At 45.0% G+C, this 13,138-nt stretch overlaps 1 protein-coding gene across 1 annotated transcript in view; it reads right to left on the reverse strand.

Annotated features, from left to right (window-relative positions):
* The window catches only part of NIPAL2 (NIPA like domain containing 2), a 51,660-nt gene extending 40,579 nt beyond the window's left edge, over nt 1–11,081 (reverse strand). Inside the window, exon 1 of the mRNA XM_040587192.1 lies at nt 10,742–11,081. Coding sequence (XP_040443126.1) covers nt 10,742–10,846 — 105 coding nt within the window. The 5' untranslated portion in view covers nt 10,847–11,081. The remainder of the gene's footprint in view (nt 1–10,741) is intronic.
* Between the last annotated feature and the right edge of the window lie 2,057 nt (nt 11,082–13,138).

The raw sequence follows: 13,138 nt of genomic DNA on the forward strand, positions 1-13,138 counted from the left end.
TCTTCACATGAACAGCCCGGGATACCTTGCCGCATAAGCGGAGACCATTTCATGTTTTTAATACTGCCTGTCAGATTGCAAATAAAAACCTCTCCAATGACTGTATAACAAAGGGTCTGAAAATTTCAGTCATAGTTGGTAAATCTTAATAGAAAGATTCTCTCAAGGACCATCACATAACATCTCCATGGCAACTATAGAAATTACATACCAGGAAAAGCAAGAATAGGATTATGAACTTTTGCCAGTTGCCAGGTCCCTCAGGAGAAACACGGAGGCAAGCCAGCATTGCCTGACCAGCTTCTCCCACAAAACAGCCAGCTGGCCTGGGGAAACTTCTCTGCTGCTGCCCAGGAGCAACTTCTCTACTGCTGCCCAGGAGCAGGCTTTCTATATGGCTGTTTGACACTAATTCCTGGTGTACAAGGTAAGGTTCAAGCCAGGCCATTTGAAGCCTAGGTATATTAATTCCCAGAAGCTACTGTCTCATGCGCAGAGGCTGTGCTGCTCCTTTCCCTGTTTCATGTGGCCCCCTGGACCCCTAAACGGAGAGCTGAGGAGGGGGACGCAAGATTCATGGGGAGCTGGAGCGTACCAGTCCATGCCCTGCGAGACAGAGCACTAGCTCTGCCAGTGCTCAGAAAGACAGGCATGCTCAAAAGGGAGTTACCCGAACAACTGAGTAAACAGCACTGTGAAGTCTTACATCAGGTTGCAGAGCAGGGCACAGTGTACTGTTGGGGAGATGGGATGGCTCGCTCTGCATGTGCACACAAACATGCCTCCAAACCAAGCATAGCTAGCTCATTCCCTCTTGTTATTGTAGTACAAGTCTTGCTTGGAGTACGAATGAGCTATTTCTGATTCCACTTAAACCAGATACACAAAAGCCTGACAGAAATGTAGCCAGCTCAATACATTATTTACCAAAACTTAAAAAGCACTTTTGTATAAAAGTTGCCCTCTACCAGCTGAGAGGAGCTCATGAGAGGGATGACAAGCCTCTTCCTGCATGCACCTCTCCAGCACCACTTTCCAACAAAGGCAGGCTGGACCCCCATCCTGTCTCAATTAATCCTCTGTTAGCTATAACTAACCCTTCCTTTGATGTGCATAGAAAACGTTTCTCCACATCACAACCCAAGTGAACACGCTCAGTTGTTCAAGCCCGGTGTCACACGTGTGGGGCAGGGGTAAACGCAGGCTGGAAATGAGGACACTTCCAAGCCAGCGGCATTTCAGAACCGCTTCTAACAGAAGTAACAACAAGGGAGGGGAGAAAGAAAAGACCTGACTGCATTTAGAATGAAGTTTGATCCATCTGTTAAAAGAATTACTTGATTTTATGGTAGGGGAATGGGCAGCCCAAAGGCCCTTCCAGTTGGCTGCTCCTGCAAAGCAGGGGTGCTGTATGTTCGTTCCCTGCTTCCCTTCCTGCACCTCACGCACTTGGCTCTCCTAGTTTCATTTCCACAGAGAGTTTAATCATTTACAGATAGTTCCTAATGCCAAAAAAATGACTGGACTCCAGAAGGGAGAGCCTTTTGGTTAGCAACATTCTTCATTTAAACATAAACAACTGCTAGTTTATCAGTGATGATTTAAAAACATGAGGTCTTGCACTCTCTAAAATATTCACACGTATGTATATGGGTGCATATACACACAAACACACAACTGGATGCTTTTAATTTGCAGATACTTCTGGTCAAAACTGTAAGATGCAAATCTGGGGATAACAAACTCTTTAAAAATGATCTCATATGCAAATTTCTTGCAGGGGCCTGCGATACGGGCAACGAGCTCATGTTTTCCCAGCTGTTTCCCTGTCACACATTACACTTGTGCATTTTGACCTTTTACTACCAACTGTAACCTGGTTTAAAGTACTGATTACTGTTTTCCGTTCACAGTAGGTGCTGACATGAGGGCTAGGTATCTAGTTCACAAAAATCCAAAACATCTACTACACAGCAGTCTTCTGCTGCAGAAAACAGAAATCTGTTTAGCTGGATGATCCCTTCTAGGTACCTATACCACCTTTTTATGTCCTCTGTTGCACTCAAAGAGATAACAAGGTGGTGAGGGTTTTTTTCACCAGTTTGGAGTATTATTGATCTTGCAGCAATTGTACCTTATGTGGATTCCCCAGTATATAACTTGCTGTCTTTTTATCCGGTATTTTAGCGTCAGTTTAGGATATAATGGTTAGCAAGTTTCTTCTTGACAGGGACTACTATAGAGATGGGGCCACAAAGATAAATTGTGTCTACTCCCTTTCAGGAATTAAAAAAATGAAGAATAACTGAGCACCCTTTTCATGAGTCAGACGCTATTATCTCTATGCTTTTGTAAACCACACATTGCTCTTTAGTTTGGGTTGATATAGAGAGTTTAATAGGCAATGAAAAAGCTGCTCGAGCAAGCAAAGCAAAATCAGAAATTCATTCATGACTTCCTAACAGCAGGCCAGTGTTCAGCCACCTCCAGGAAAGCAGGGCTCCATCATGCATAAGAGCTACTTGGGAAGACAAATGCCCTAACTCCAGAAGTCCCTCCTTCCTCCCCCAGCAGTTATTGCTGAGCATAACATCATATTGTATGGCATACCCCTTTGGTCAGTTGAGGCCAGCTGTTCCAGCTGTGTCCCCTCCCAGCTTCTTGTGCACCCCCAGCCCACTCACTGGTGGGGCAGTGTGAGAAACAAAAATCACCTTGATGCTGTGCAAGCACAAACTAAAACATCCCCATGTTATCAACATGTTTTTCATCACAGATCCAAAACAGCACCAGACAAGTTACTATAAAGAAAATTAACTCTGGCCAAACCAGTACAATAGTCAAGAGATGGATCTAGAGTCTTGATCACATGAAAGCTGCTTTATCTGTTTGACTGAAGCTTCCGCAGATACTACAAGCTTTGCTCTCCATCATCTTGACATGATGACTGAGTCTTTGCCACATGGTAACACAGACACTGAACAATAATGTTCATGGTGCCGTAATCACTGCAAGGAGCAAAAGGTTGTCACCAAAAGAGATAGAAACAAAGGAAAGAGACTGATGTCATTAGAAGTCAATAAATACAAGAACCTTGTGGCAATCCCAAAGCAGGAAAACCCACTCCAAAATAACCAAAACTCCCACAACAATGGAAAAGAAACATTAAGAAATAGCACATTAGAGTCATAAAGAAATGTAAATGGAGTCATGATCTATTTACTCACAAGCTGGAGCCCCAGAAAATTAAACTTGGTTTTAATTAGGAGTTAACTATCTGGCTACAAGTCCGTTATGTATGCACAACCCATATTTTGGTTGTTTTCCCACAGTAACTTCTTTCCAGTGGAGATATCCCTGGCTGTTGAAGAAAAGGGGTTCAATCAAGCACAATCCATATCAGCTGGCCACATGACTTTGTTTTGAGCAGGATGACAGCTAAGTCATCAGACACATTAGCTAAGACTCTGGCAGAGTTTTTAGCTTCCGTTAAGCTGATTTGGTTCTAGGGGATTAAATGTCAGCAAGAGGTAGGCTTGTCCACAAGAAGATCTGAACTTCTATGTTACTATTTCACCTCAGCCAGCGTGAAGAAGCCATGTCCAAGGAGCCAGCATTTGCTTTGCTGTGAGTCATTGCTTCCACATGTGGAGGGGTTTCCTCCAAACCTGGCACTCCTCATGGTCGAGACCTTGCATTCACCATATGCCTCTGCCTCACAGGGATGTTTCTGCAGAACACAGCAGGATACGAAGGGGAATATAGCCAGAGAGTCACTGCATGCCTCATCCAAGAATGAAACCCCAATGATCCCGTGATTTCTCTGTCACAGTTCCATAACCTCTCTTCAACCCCCTGTTAAGGGCAAAACAGTTCATATCACCAAACAAGGCCTAAGATTCTAGCCTAGATGATGTAAATCAGCCATGGTCATCATGGAAGAGAATGGAGTTATACTGGTATAACCTCAATATAGGCAGTACACATCTGTTTAGTTTGGTATTGACTGTGTCCTTTTGAGCACACCCTGCAAATATCACTGCCACATTTCTTAAGATCTCTGCTCCAGGCCTGGCGTTGATTCGCACACCAACTGGCTGTCTTTTGAAGCTGCTGGCAGTAAGTTTCAAAGTCCAGATTAGTCACAGAATGGAAAGCATATCTCCCAACTGTTCATATTAACAAATGCCATTCTTCTTGGACAAGCTGTGGTGACATTATAAACATGAACATAACAGTTTATACATGTCACCAAAACGCCAAATGGAGTAATTGCAGCCTCCAATTATTAGGTTAGCCAAAGGTCCTCATCTCCCTTTTGACCAAAGTCCACAGTCTGCTGTTTGCTCATCTTTCTAAAGCCCTGGGTTTTGAGTTTGGTCAAATTTCTACTTGAGTTATTTGCATTCTTTTGATTTCTTCAAACAGGAGTTAATCAGATCCAGCAGACTCTGGGAGACATGCAAGGATAAGATTCAGACATCTTTTTTTTTTTTTTTTTATGTGAGAAAATTGTACCTCAGCTTTAAAGAGCAATAAAGTCTTTTTTGGGTCACAAAATCATAAGGGACCACAGCGTCATAGGTGAGATTTTATGAAAGGAACAAATTTTATTAAAAAAAAAATTATCAATGAGCATTTTCCTGTTGATTTAGCCAGATAAATTGCCTCATCAAGGAGTCAAAATGAGTGCTAGGGCAAACGAAGCCGCAGAAGCAGATTCAAGATGGGCTAACACCACCTCTTTGGCTAGCAGCAACATCCTATATCAACACAGCAACCTTATGAAATCTCAGGAGCAGACAGGTGTTTGCCTGGGCAGCCAGACCTTCACCCTACATCACTTTGCAACTCCCAGGCAAGGCTGGAGACACCAAAACCAACACAGTAGACACAGCCAATTGAATTTAAAGTCTATTATTTGCAAAGTAGTCTAGAAGCTGGAGGCAGGGAGGGCAAATAAACCTCCCAAGCAGGGTAGGGATTCAAACTTGTCCCATGCGTGGTCTTTCCCACTTGGTGCTGACTAAGGCAAGAGGAGCACTCGCCCTGCTCTGCTAGCTTCAGACTAAATCCAATTCTGCTGCTCCAGATCATTGTGCTGAAAAGCAGTGACTGTATTTTAAGCCCTGTAGTCAGTGGCTGAGCTGGATATCAGACAGAAACTGCTCTATGCCCCAGTCTTTTTGTAAAATGCCATTCTGAAGGAGTTCAAAGCAAAACTAATTTCTGCACTAGGTAGGAAATGTATAACTTGTGACACGAGTTTCCTTGCATTTGTCTTCTGCACCCCACTTTCTGACAAATGACAAGAATTGTAACGTTCCTTATTGCCTAGAAATTTGCAAATTAGCATTCTCAAGCCTTTTTAAACAGATTAGCATAATTACACAGCTCCTATTTAACTTGCTGTCACTTTAATCATTTAAAAAAAATCAAATGCACATGTTCTTTAATGTGCTCAGAAAACCTGAAAACTCATTTTACGATAGCACCTATTGGGAGAGGAAGCATTGAAAACAGTCTGAGATTTGGGAAAAATAGCCTAGTGAGAATCAGGGAACAGGCACTCGTGGAGCTATAGCTGGTGCTCAATACTGCCCCAGCCCTGCAAGGGCAGTTGTTTCCAATGTCCTGGCTGAGGTGTCCAGGAGGAGCCACCAAGGCTGCTTCTGTCAAAATCAACTGCGAGTCATCAGCCTAAATAAAAGGGCTTAGCTCACCAGCTTCTCTTGGCTATCAGGCTAGGAAGCATTCATTCAAGCAGCTCTGCCAGGAATGCTGAAGAGAGGCAGGATGATATTTCCCATCACTAGCATTTGCTTTGGGTCTACATGCCCCAAGCTCAAAACGTGGAGCTGAGCTGGTTTCCTGTACCTGCTGCCTAGCATCATGCTGGGCTTTGGTAGGAGAAACCCAGAGTGATCGATGTCTGCCAATAGCACAGCACTAGGAAATTAGGCTGTTCTGAGACCCAGAGTAGTGCCTGGTGGAAACCACATAGGCAGGTCACTCCTCAGGCTGGCTCAGAAAGCTGCATACTACCTCCAGTCTTTGGGCTACTTTCCCACTGAGGGCATCTGTTCCAGACTTGCCTCCTTTATATTCAGAGGTATAAACAGCTCCGTGGCTTACTCCCACTCTGCTTGCAGTGACTGAAGGAAAAGAGCTATGTTCCCTAAGGAATCTGAGATTTGCAATGATAAAACCAAGTTTATGATACCGTGCAATAGGACAGGCAAGGGGTAAGGCTCTCCTGTACTTACATCCCTTCCCTTTGAGTAACAAATAAGTTCCCATGCAGCAGCTGATCTTTCTTTAACCTGGAGGCTGCAGCTTATGTAAGCTATGTGCTTGTTTCACACCAGACACCTTGTGATCTTTACATCTGCGGGAACAGTTGATGTTTGGCAAGGCAGAATGGATGTATGACCTTGCGAAAAAGGATATGGGTGATCCATTTTGCTCAAGTGCTCTATTTTGCTTTCTCATGTCAGCTTCTCACTCACACAAAAGCTAATCAGAGCACAACCCCCAGCAGATCAGACCTACAGCTCTGACAGAGCCTGGAAGCTTCTGTGCAAAGCTGTCCTAGCTGACAGTCCTGCATTTATGACCCATCCTTTTCTAGCAGAGCCTAATTAAATGGGACTAAGCCCATGCTGCTAAATTCCTGACAGCAGAACACCACTAGAAGAGCGTGCATCAGTGCTGGCAGCAACTGTTTGCAATGCTTCTTCGTTATAGACTTTGACTTTTGGAATCCCTATGACTGATTCAAAAAAGGTATATTTGAAAGGCTGAACAAAGCCTTCTTCCTAACTTTTGATTTATAAAGGCTGAAAATAACACATATTCCCCACTTAACAAAACAGTATGCATTTTCTCCCATGCACATTCCTCATAAGATAAAGGAAACCGAATGAGTGTGAACTCTGAAAACTGACAGGTAAAGAACACCACAATGAAACACAGTCAATGTTTTGACACCCCTGTTTGCTCTCAGTGAAGAATTTTAGAATAAGGTGCTGGGGGGGGAAAGAGGAAAACCTTTTCATCATAGTCTTCACAGGTGACTACAGCAGCAGAGAGCTGGGTGAAGACATGTTTGTCTCTACTCTCCCCATGCTCAGGGACTCATTTACTGATTAACCTGAAACAATTAACATCCGTGGTCCATCAGGGAGCAGACTGCAGCAGGACATACCCTACACAGACTGAGAAAATGGCATTTTAAAAGTCCTACAAAACACCTGAAGTGGAAAATAACAGGATGGTTTCCCTTCACCTTTAGTAGCCTGATAATATCTGGTGGTTGCTTCTTGCAGAGGAAATCTGCCCTGGTTGAAACCCAGGTGTGCTACAGCCATGCTGCCCTTTTGGCTCCTGCACATACTTTCTGTGGACTTCTCAGCTTGTTCTAGAGCTTTCCCCAATTGAAAAACTTGGTTGGAAATGTCATTGTTTAAGCGATTAAAATATCCTGGTGAATGTTTGTAGGTTGGGCCGTGACTACTCTTTTCTCTGGTGGCAGTGCCAGCTGAAGAGGTCCTCAGTGTTTCTGGGGTGTTTCCTCAGCCAAGAGAAATGGAGAAATCATCTTTGCCACGGTGGCAGCTTCCTGCCCTCCTGCACTGGGTGTCTCACAGCACAGGGCACCAGAAGCACCAGTGCTGCCACTGGAAGAAACTGGGACCAAAGCATGCCCTCAGCTTGCTGAGCCTCAGTGGCACTAGACATCAAGCCATTAGCAAGGTGGGGTGAGCTGAGGTACTGAAGACTTTCTCCTTGAACAGAACGAGCTAAAAACCTTAATTGTGGCACTTATGAAGTCTGGATTTCATATACATGACATAAGGCAGCATAGAAAGACCTCACAATGGCGTGTTTAATCTGTGGGATTTCTCACTGCACCTGGTAGCAGCCACCACAACCCACTGATGAGACCACACACAGGATCAGGTTGCCTGGCTGCACGTACTCGCCCCCTGAATGTATGGCCTCTGACAGGCTGGGATATGTTGTCACAGGACAAGAGGCTGGAGATTCATCCTGAAGGAGCTGTCTACATTTTAGACCTCAAACAGAGAGCCAAAATGATTTATTGCCACAACCCATGGAATAAAACAGTCTCTCAAGGTGAGCGTCTGGGCAGCCAGTAATAACTCCAAGTTTATGAAGAAACAGGCAAAGGAAGGAAAAGAAGCAGAAGTGAAACGCATTTCCATCTCCAGCTCAGCTTCTGCACTTGAGCAACTACACACAGAGACTAACCTGAAGGCCGTGTGAAACACCGGGTTACGGCAGAAGGATTACATCCCAGCCTTTGTTGACTATTCTCACTCAGCTGTTTCCTCCCTCTCTGACACAAAGTCAAACCAAAATCAGTATTATATATAATCATCTCAACTGTACTTGGGAAATGTTTTGGTCCATAAACGATAATACTGGAAATAAACAAGCAACCTTTGAGAAGTGCTGAGGGAAGAAATGATTGAACTCAAATAATTATATACACTTTCTATTAAGCAGACAAAGTCCACAAGTGGTGGCTTCATACATTCATTACTCCAGCAGACGCATAAATATTACAACAATTTTAGTTTGTCAGGAAATACTTCAAGTAACTAGGTACATATTTCATCTGAGTTTGCTGCATCACTAACAGGGAAGGCTGTGAGAGCACAGGATCCCGTGTTGCTGATTTCAGAGCTGCAGTTCCTCAAGCAGCATCAATCAAGCTACATCCATGCTAATGCCAAAGAGAAGACCTACCTCCACCCTTTTTTTCCTATGAATACACATTCCCCCTTCTGGCCTCATGCTGATAGCTAGTGCCAATCAGCCTCATCAGGGACCTGGCAGGAGAATAACTCCAATTAAAAAAAACAAACAAACAAACAAACAAAACCCCAAAACCCCCCAAAAATGTAATGCCAGCACAAGGAGGCATTATACTACACAGCCACATGGACACAGGCACTTTAACTTCTTCCAGGGAACTGCATGTTTACAGACATAGTTTAAGGCTTACTCTAGTGCCACGGATTTCCCTAAAGCATGTGTAGATCTGCTGATCTCTGGATGACTCCAGTGCCCACGTGGCACTAGGCAGCTGTGACCCACAGCCATGCCAAGCCTGTCACGTCCAGGGGCTCTTGAAAGGGGATCTCACTCTTTCACCCCCTGATGGTTCGTGTGGCTGAAGGGGTTGAAAAATACTCCCCAAAAAGCAATCCACCTGAGCTCTCCTAGGATGCTTCCAGGCAGTTGGGAGCTGGTGCAGTTATGATCTCTTGTAGAGGCAGAAAACAAAGAGCCCTCGGGAGCTGGTGCAGTTGTGATCTCTTGTAGAGGCAGAAAACAAAGAGCTCCTCTTGAAACCGAACCAAGAGGATTAAATGGCCTTAAGAAAAGAAAAAGCCCCATGAAAAAGAAAGAGCCCCTGTTTGAAAACCTGAGACAGAGCTGATCCCCTGAATCACAGCCAGGATTAGCTGGGGATGGAGAGAACAGCTCCTGCTATTTCCAGAAATGTAATATGTGAAAATGGGGGTGCACAAAAGAATTTAACTATTGGGAAAAAGAAGGCTGGCAGCAATACATGACCCATAGTCACCCATTACCTCTCCAAAGCCTCAAGCCAAGTAAATGGAAGTACAGAAAAATCAGTCTTGCTCAAAGATACCAAGCAACACTAAAGAAATTATTCAAGTCTTCCCAGAAAACTAACAGGTTTAAAACACAGCAAGCCTCACACATCGACTCCGAGGAGTACAGGGGCAGGGCTGGTATGTTTTGCATCCCAGTAAACTGCAAGTAAATTTGCAAGTAAACTGATAACCCCACCATGACGTGCAGCTGGGCATCCCCATGCTGAAGGGGTTCCCTGTTGCTGCCTTCCTCTGGCAGCTCTGCAAGCACCGCCAGCCCTGGGACGCTGACTCCCAAACCCACAGTAACACCTGGCTCCACACTCCCCTTTCCCATAAGAGATCCTAGCTCTAGTCCTGGGAAGCACCGCCACCAGCCAGAAGTCCTGCTGCTCCGGGGAGCCAAGCACAGGAATTCACAGGTTTCCTTCCCTCTGAGAACAAGGGGCTGAGAAATGCCTCCTGCCATCTGGATATCCACCCAGTAGCAAATGCAGAATCCAGAGGGGAGAACTTTGTGGACCTTCCCTGGGCTATGACCTGCTACTGGGCTGCTCACAGAGTAAGGAGAGCAGTTAGTTGCAAGCCATCTTATGCACAATTTATACCGATACTTTGCATCGTAAAAATCAGTTTGTCTCTTATGCAGTGAAAAACAAGAATGTTGAGTATCCTCCCATGCCTCCTAGTTTGTGAGGCAGAAAGCAGGGAAAAGGTAAAGGGTTTAATCAATCTCCAATTCATTTTTATTGTTAGCAGATGCTTCAACTTGCTAGTTCTTGGGGGCTAATTCAGTCTTTCTTTTGCAGTTGCCCAAATACATTGTCAGCACTGACAGCAACAGAAACACTGATGACAAAACCCAGCAATGCTCTAGCGCGGAGCAGCACAGCTCTGCCTAGTTCCTGCTCGGAAAGGGCTGCTTGAGGAGGGAAGCCACGGTGAAGAGGGAGTAGATGTCAGCAGCAAACAGATGCTGGAAGGGGACTCTCAGAGGACAGTGGGGAGAGGCTGAAACAACTACCCCTCTCTCCCCGAGCCCACTTGCTCCCACAGCCCCAGCACGGTGCTGCACAGTCGACACTTACCTTGTGTGCGCTGTACCAGGGGCTGGAGAGGGGCCCGCTCCCATTGCTTGGCCCCCCAAAGGATGTATTCCAGGATGCCCACTCCGAAACAGGGAGAATGCCCATGTGCCCACCCTCAGGCCCTGGCCACTGGCCATGCCACGCACTGTCACAGCAGTGGGGACGGGTGGCTGTGGGTAGAGGCAAACGAGACCAGGATGTGACACTCGTTTCCTGGTGTGGGAAAGGCTGCCGCCACGGGTCACTCCCCACGAAGGTGTGTGTGGCCAAGGGCTGCAGCTGCCAGTGGGCACCAGGACACTCTCAGCTAGGGAGCATTTGTAGCATAGGGGAGGAATGGAAGCTTGACAGAAAATTTTGCTACTTCTCCTCCTTTCCAGGGCATTCAGGTGCCTTTTATTTTCTCTCTCTGACTTCCTCAATGCCCCACCCTGCTCTGAAAAGGCACCCTGGGAATTTAACTCCTTCAAATCAGTGCCTAAATCTAATGGTCAATTATTAATTCCTCACTGCTAGGTTGCAGGAGTCAGCAGTTGTTGGTCCCACATGCATATAGTTGCTTGCCTAAATTCTTATTTCTGTCATATATTCTTCACTTTTAAGTATTTCCTGAATAGTTTCTTTGCAGATGTTTCAGGTAACAGGCTCGTTACCAGGCTGTGGCTTTATCCATTCATTCTGTTAGTTTTGGATTGATCACTTAAGCTGTCTTGGGGAAAACGACAACTAAAAAAGCTCAGTAAAAGGGAGAGTAGGAGCTAGCAAGGTAGGAGCTTAGCAGAATTATATGGGAGACAGAAATAGGCTTCTAGAGAAGCACAGAAAAGAATAATTAAGCCACTGCATCTTCAGGCTCTGGACAAAACTGCTTGCAGTCAAGAGAGCTCGTACTGTACCTTGGAAGCATTGGGTTGTGTTAATTTATCCTGTTGGGCAGCTGGGCTTCAAAATGTCCACAGTCCTGACAATTAGCAGAGCACACAAAGGGTCAGTGGGGAGTTATTCTACTACCTGCTACAGCAGAATTTTCTCCTAATTTTAAGTAGAAGGGGGATTTATTGGCCGTTTCCAGTGGGACTACTAGTCCTACCATCAGCAAGACACGTCAAGAGAGAAGAGATCAAGCCAGCATGCAGGAGAGCAGGCTGGAGACTGAGCTTCCACAGGCAAGGAGACACGATACCTAATAGAAATGAGCAGCAGCAAAGCTGACTGCAGAGAGAGAAATGAGGACACAGCCCCTCAGTATGATTAACTCGTTCAAAAATGGAAGGTACACACAATTACAGGAAAGAAACTGAAGTTAAATTAATACTCTCCTACTTGACTGCATAACCAGTGCCTGCATTAGCCACAAAGATGGTTATTTGAATCCAGCCTAGAAGGTGATACAGGAAGGGCAGAAGTGGCAAGGTAGTGCTTCGGTTAGATGATGGTATAACACACCAAAATACAAAACCTTGCCTCATAATAAGAAAAGTTTTGTCACGTGTGTGGCCTAACTTGAAATACCAGTTTCTGTGATCACAGCTCCGATGAGTCCTCTGTAAATACTGGAGTTAGCCACAGCCATGTATACATAGGTACACTGGAAAAAAACAGCTCCAATATTTCACAGCTATGTAAATTGCTGCAGACTATTTTTACAGCATTGCATAATTATTCTCCAGAGTCTAAGCTTACATTAAAAAAAAAAGTTTCTAGGCAATTTGGGTTATGGTTGCAAAAAAACCCTTTAAAGTGGAACTGGAGTGCAAATTGTTGCAGTGATATTTGCCTGGTCTAGTGAGAGCTGAAACAATAGCTCAGAAAGAAGTGTGAATGGACCCATTCTTCTAACTGGAGCGCTAAACTGGAAGTCTGCTGACAATTTAAGTGTCAACATCAGCTACTTCAAGGCAGATCATTTTAGCAGAAACACCAGGCTAATGTTCTTATTTGTCTTCCTCAATTTGCACTTGTTGGATAGCAGATGCTGGGGTGAAGAGGAAAAGCAGCAACTGGTTGTCAAGGGTTGCTGGGCTGAGGAAAGTTCTCCCATTCCTCTGCCTTCTTCACCCACAGTCACCTCTTAGCCAGCTCCAAATGGGGAGCAAAGAGGTCGATACTTCCCTGGGCTGGGGAATTTGGTAGCTAAAGCTGCAGCGGTCCCCACCAGCCTGCCAGAGACCTCATGCAGTACGGTTCTTTTGTCAAAAATGCACAAACTAGTAAGAGATTGAAAAGGAGTTTAAGGGGAGTGGGAGGAGAGGAGAAACCCAAAATATCTCTTGAGGATGGTTGCTGTTGTTTTGCTTCATTCTTGTTGGTTCACTGCCCAAAATACAAATGTGACTGTGGTTTTCTCTTGCATAAGAAAGCTATTGGAACAGGTTTTCTGTGATGTCTATGAGGAGC

The sequence above is a fragment of the Falco naumanni genome, chromosome 3 (assembly GCF_017639655.2).
Source record: "Falco naumanni isolate bFalNau1 chromosome 3, bFalNau1.pat, whole genome shotgun sequence".
NCBI classification, from domain to species: Eukaryota; Metazoa; Chordata; class Aves; order Falconiformes; family Falconidae; genus Falco; species Falco naumanni.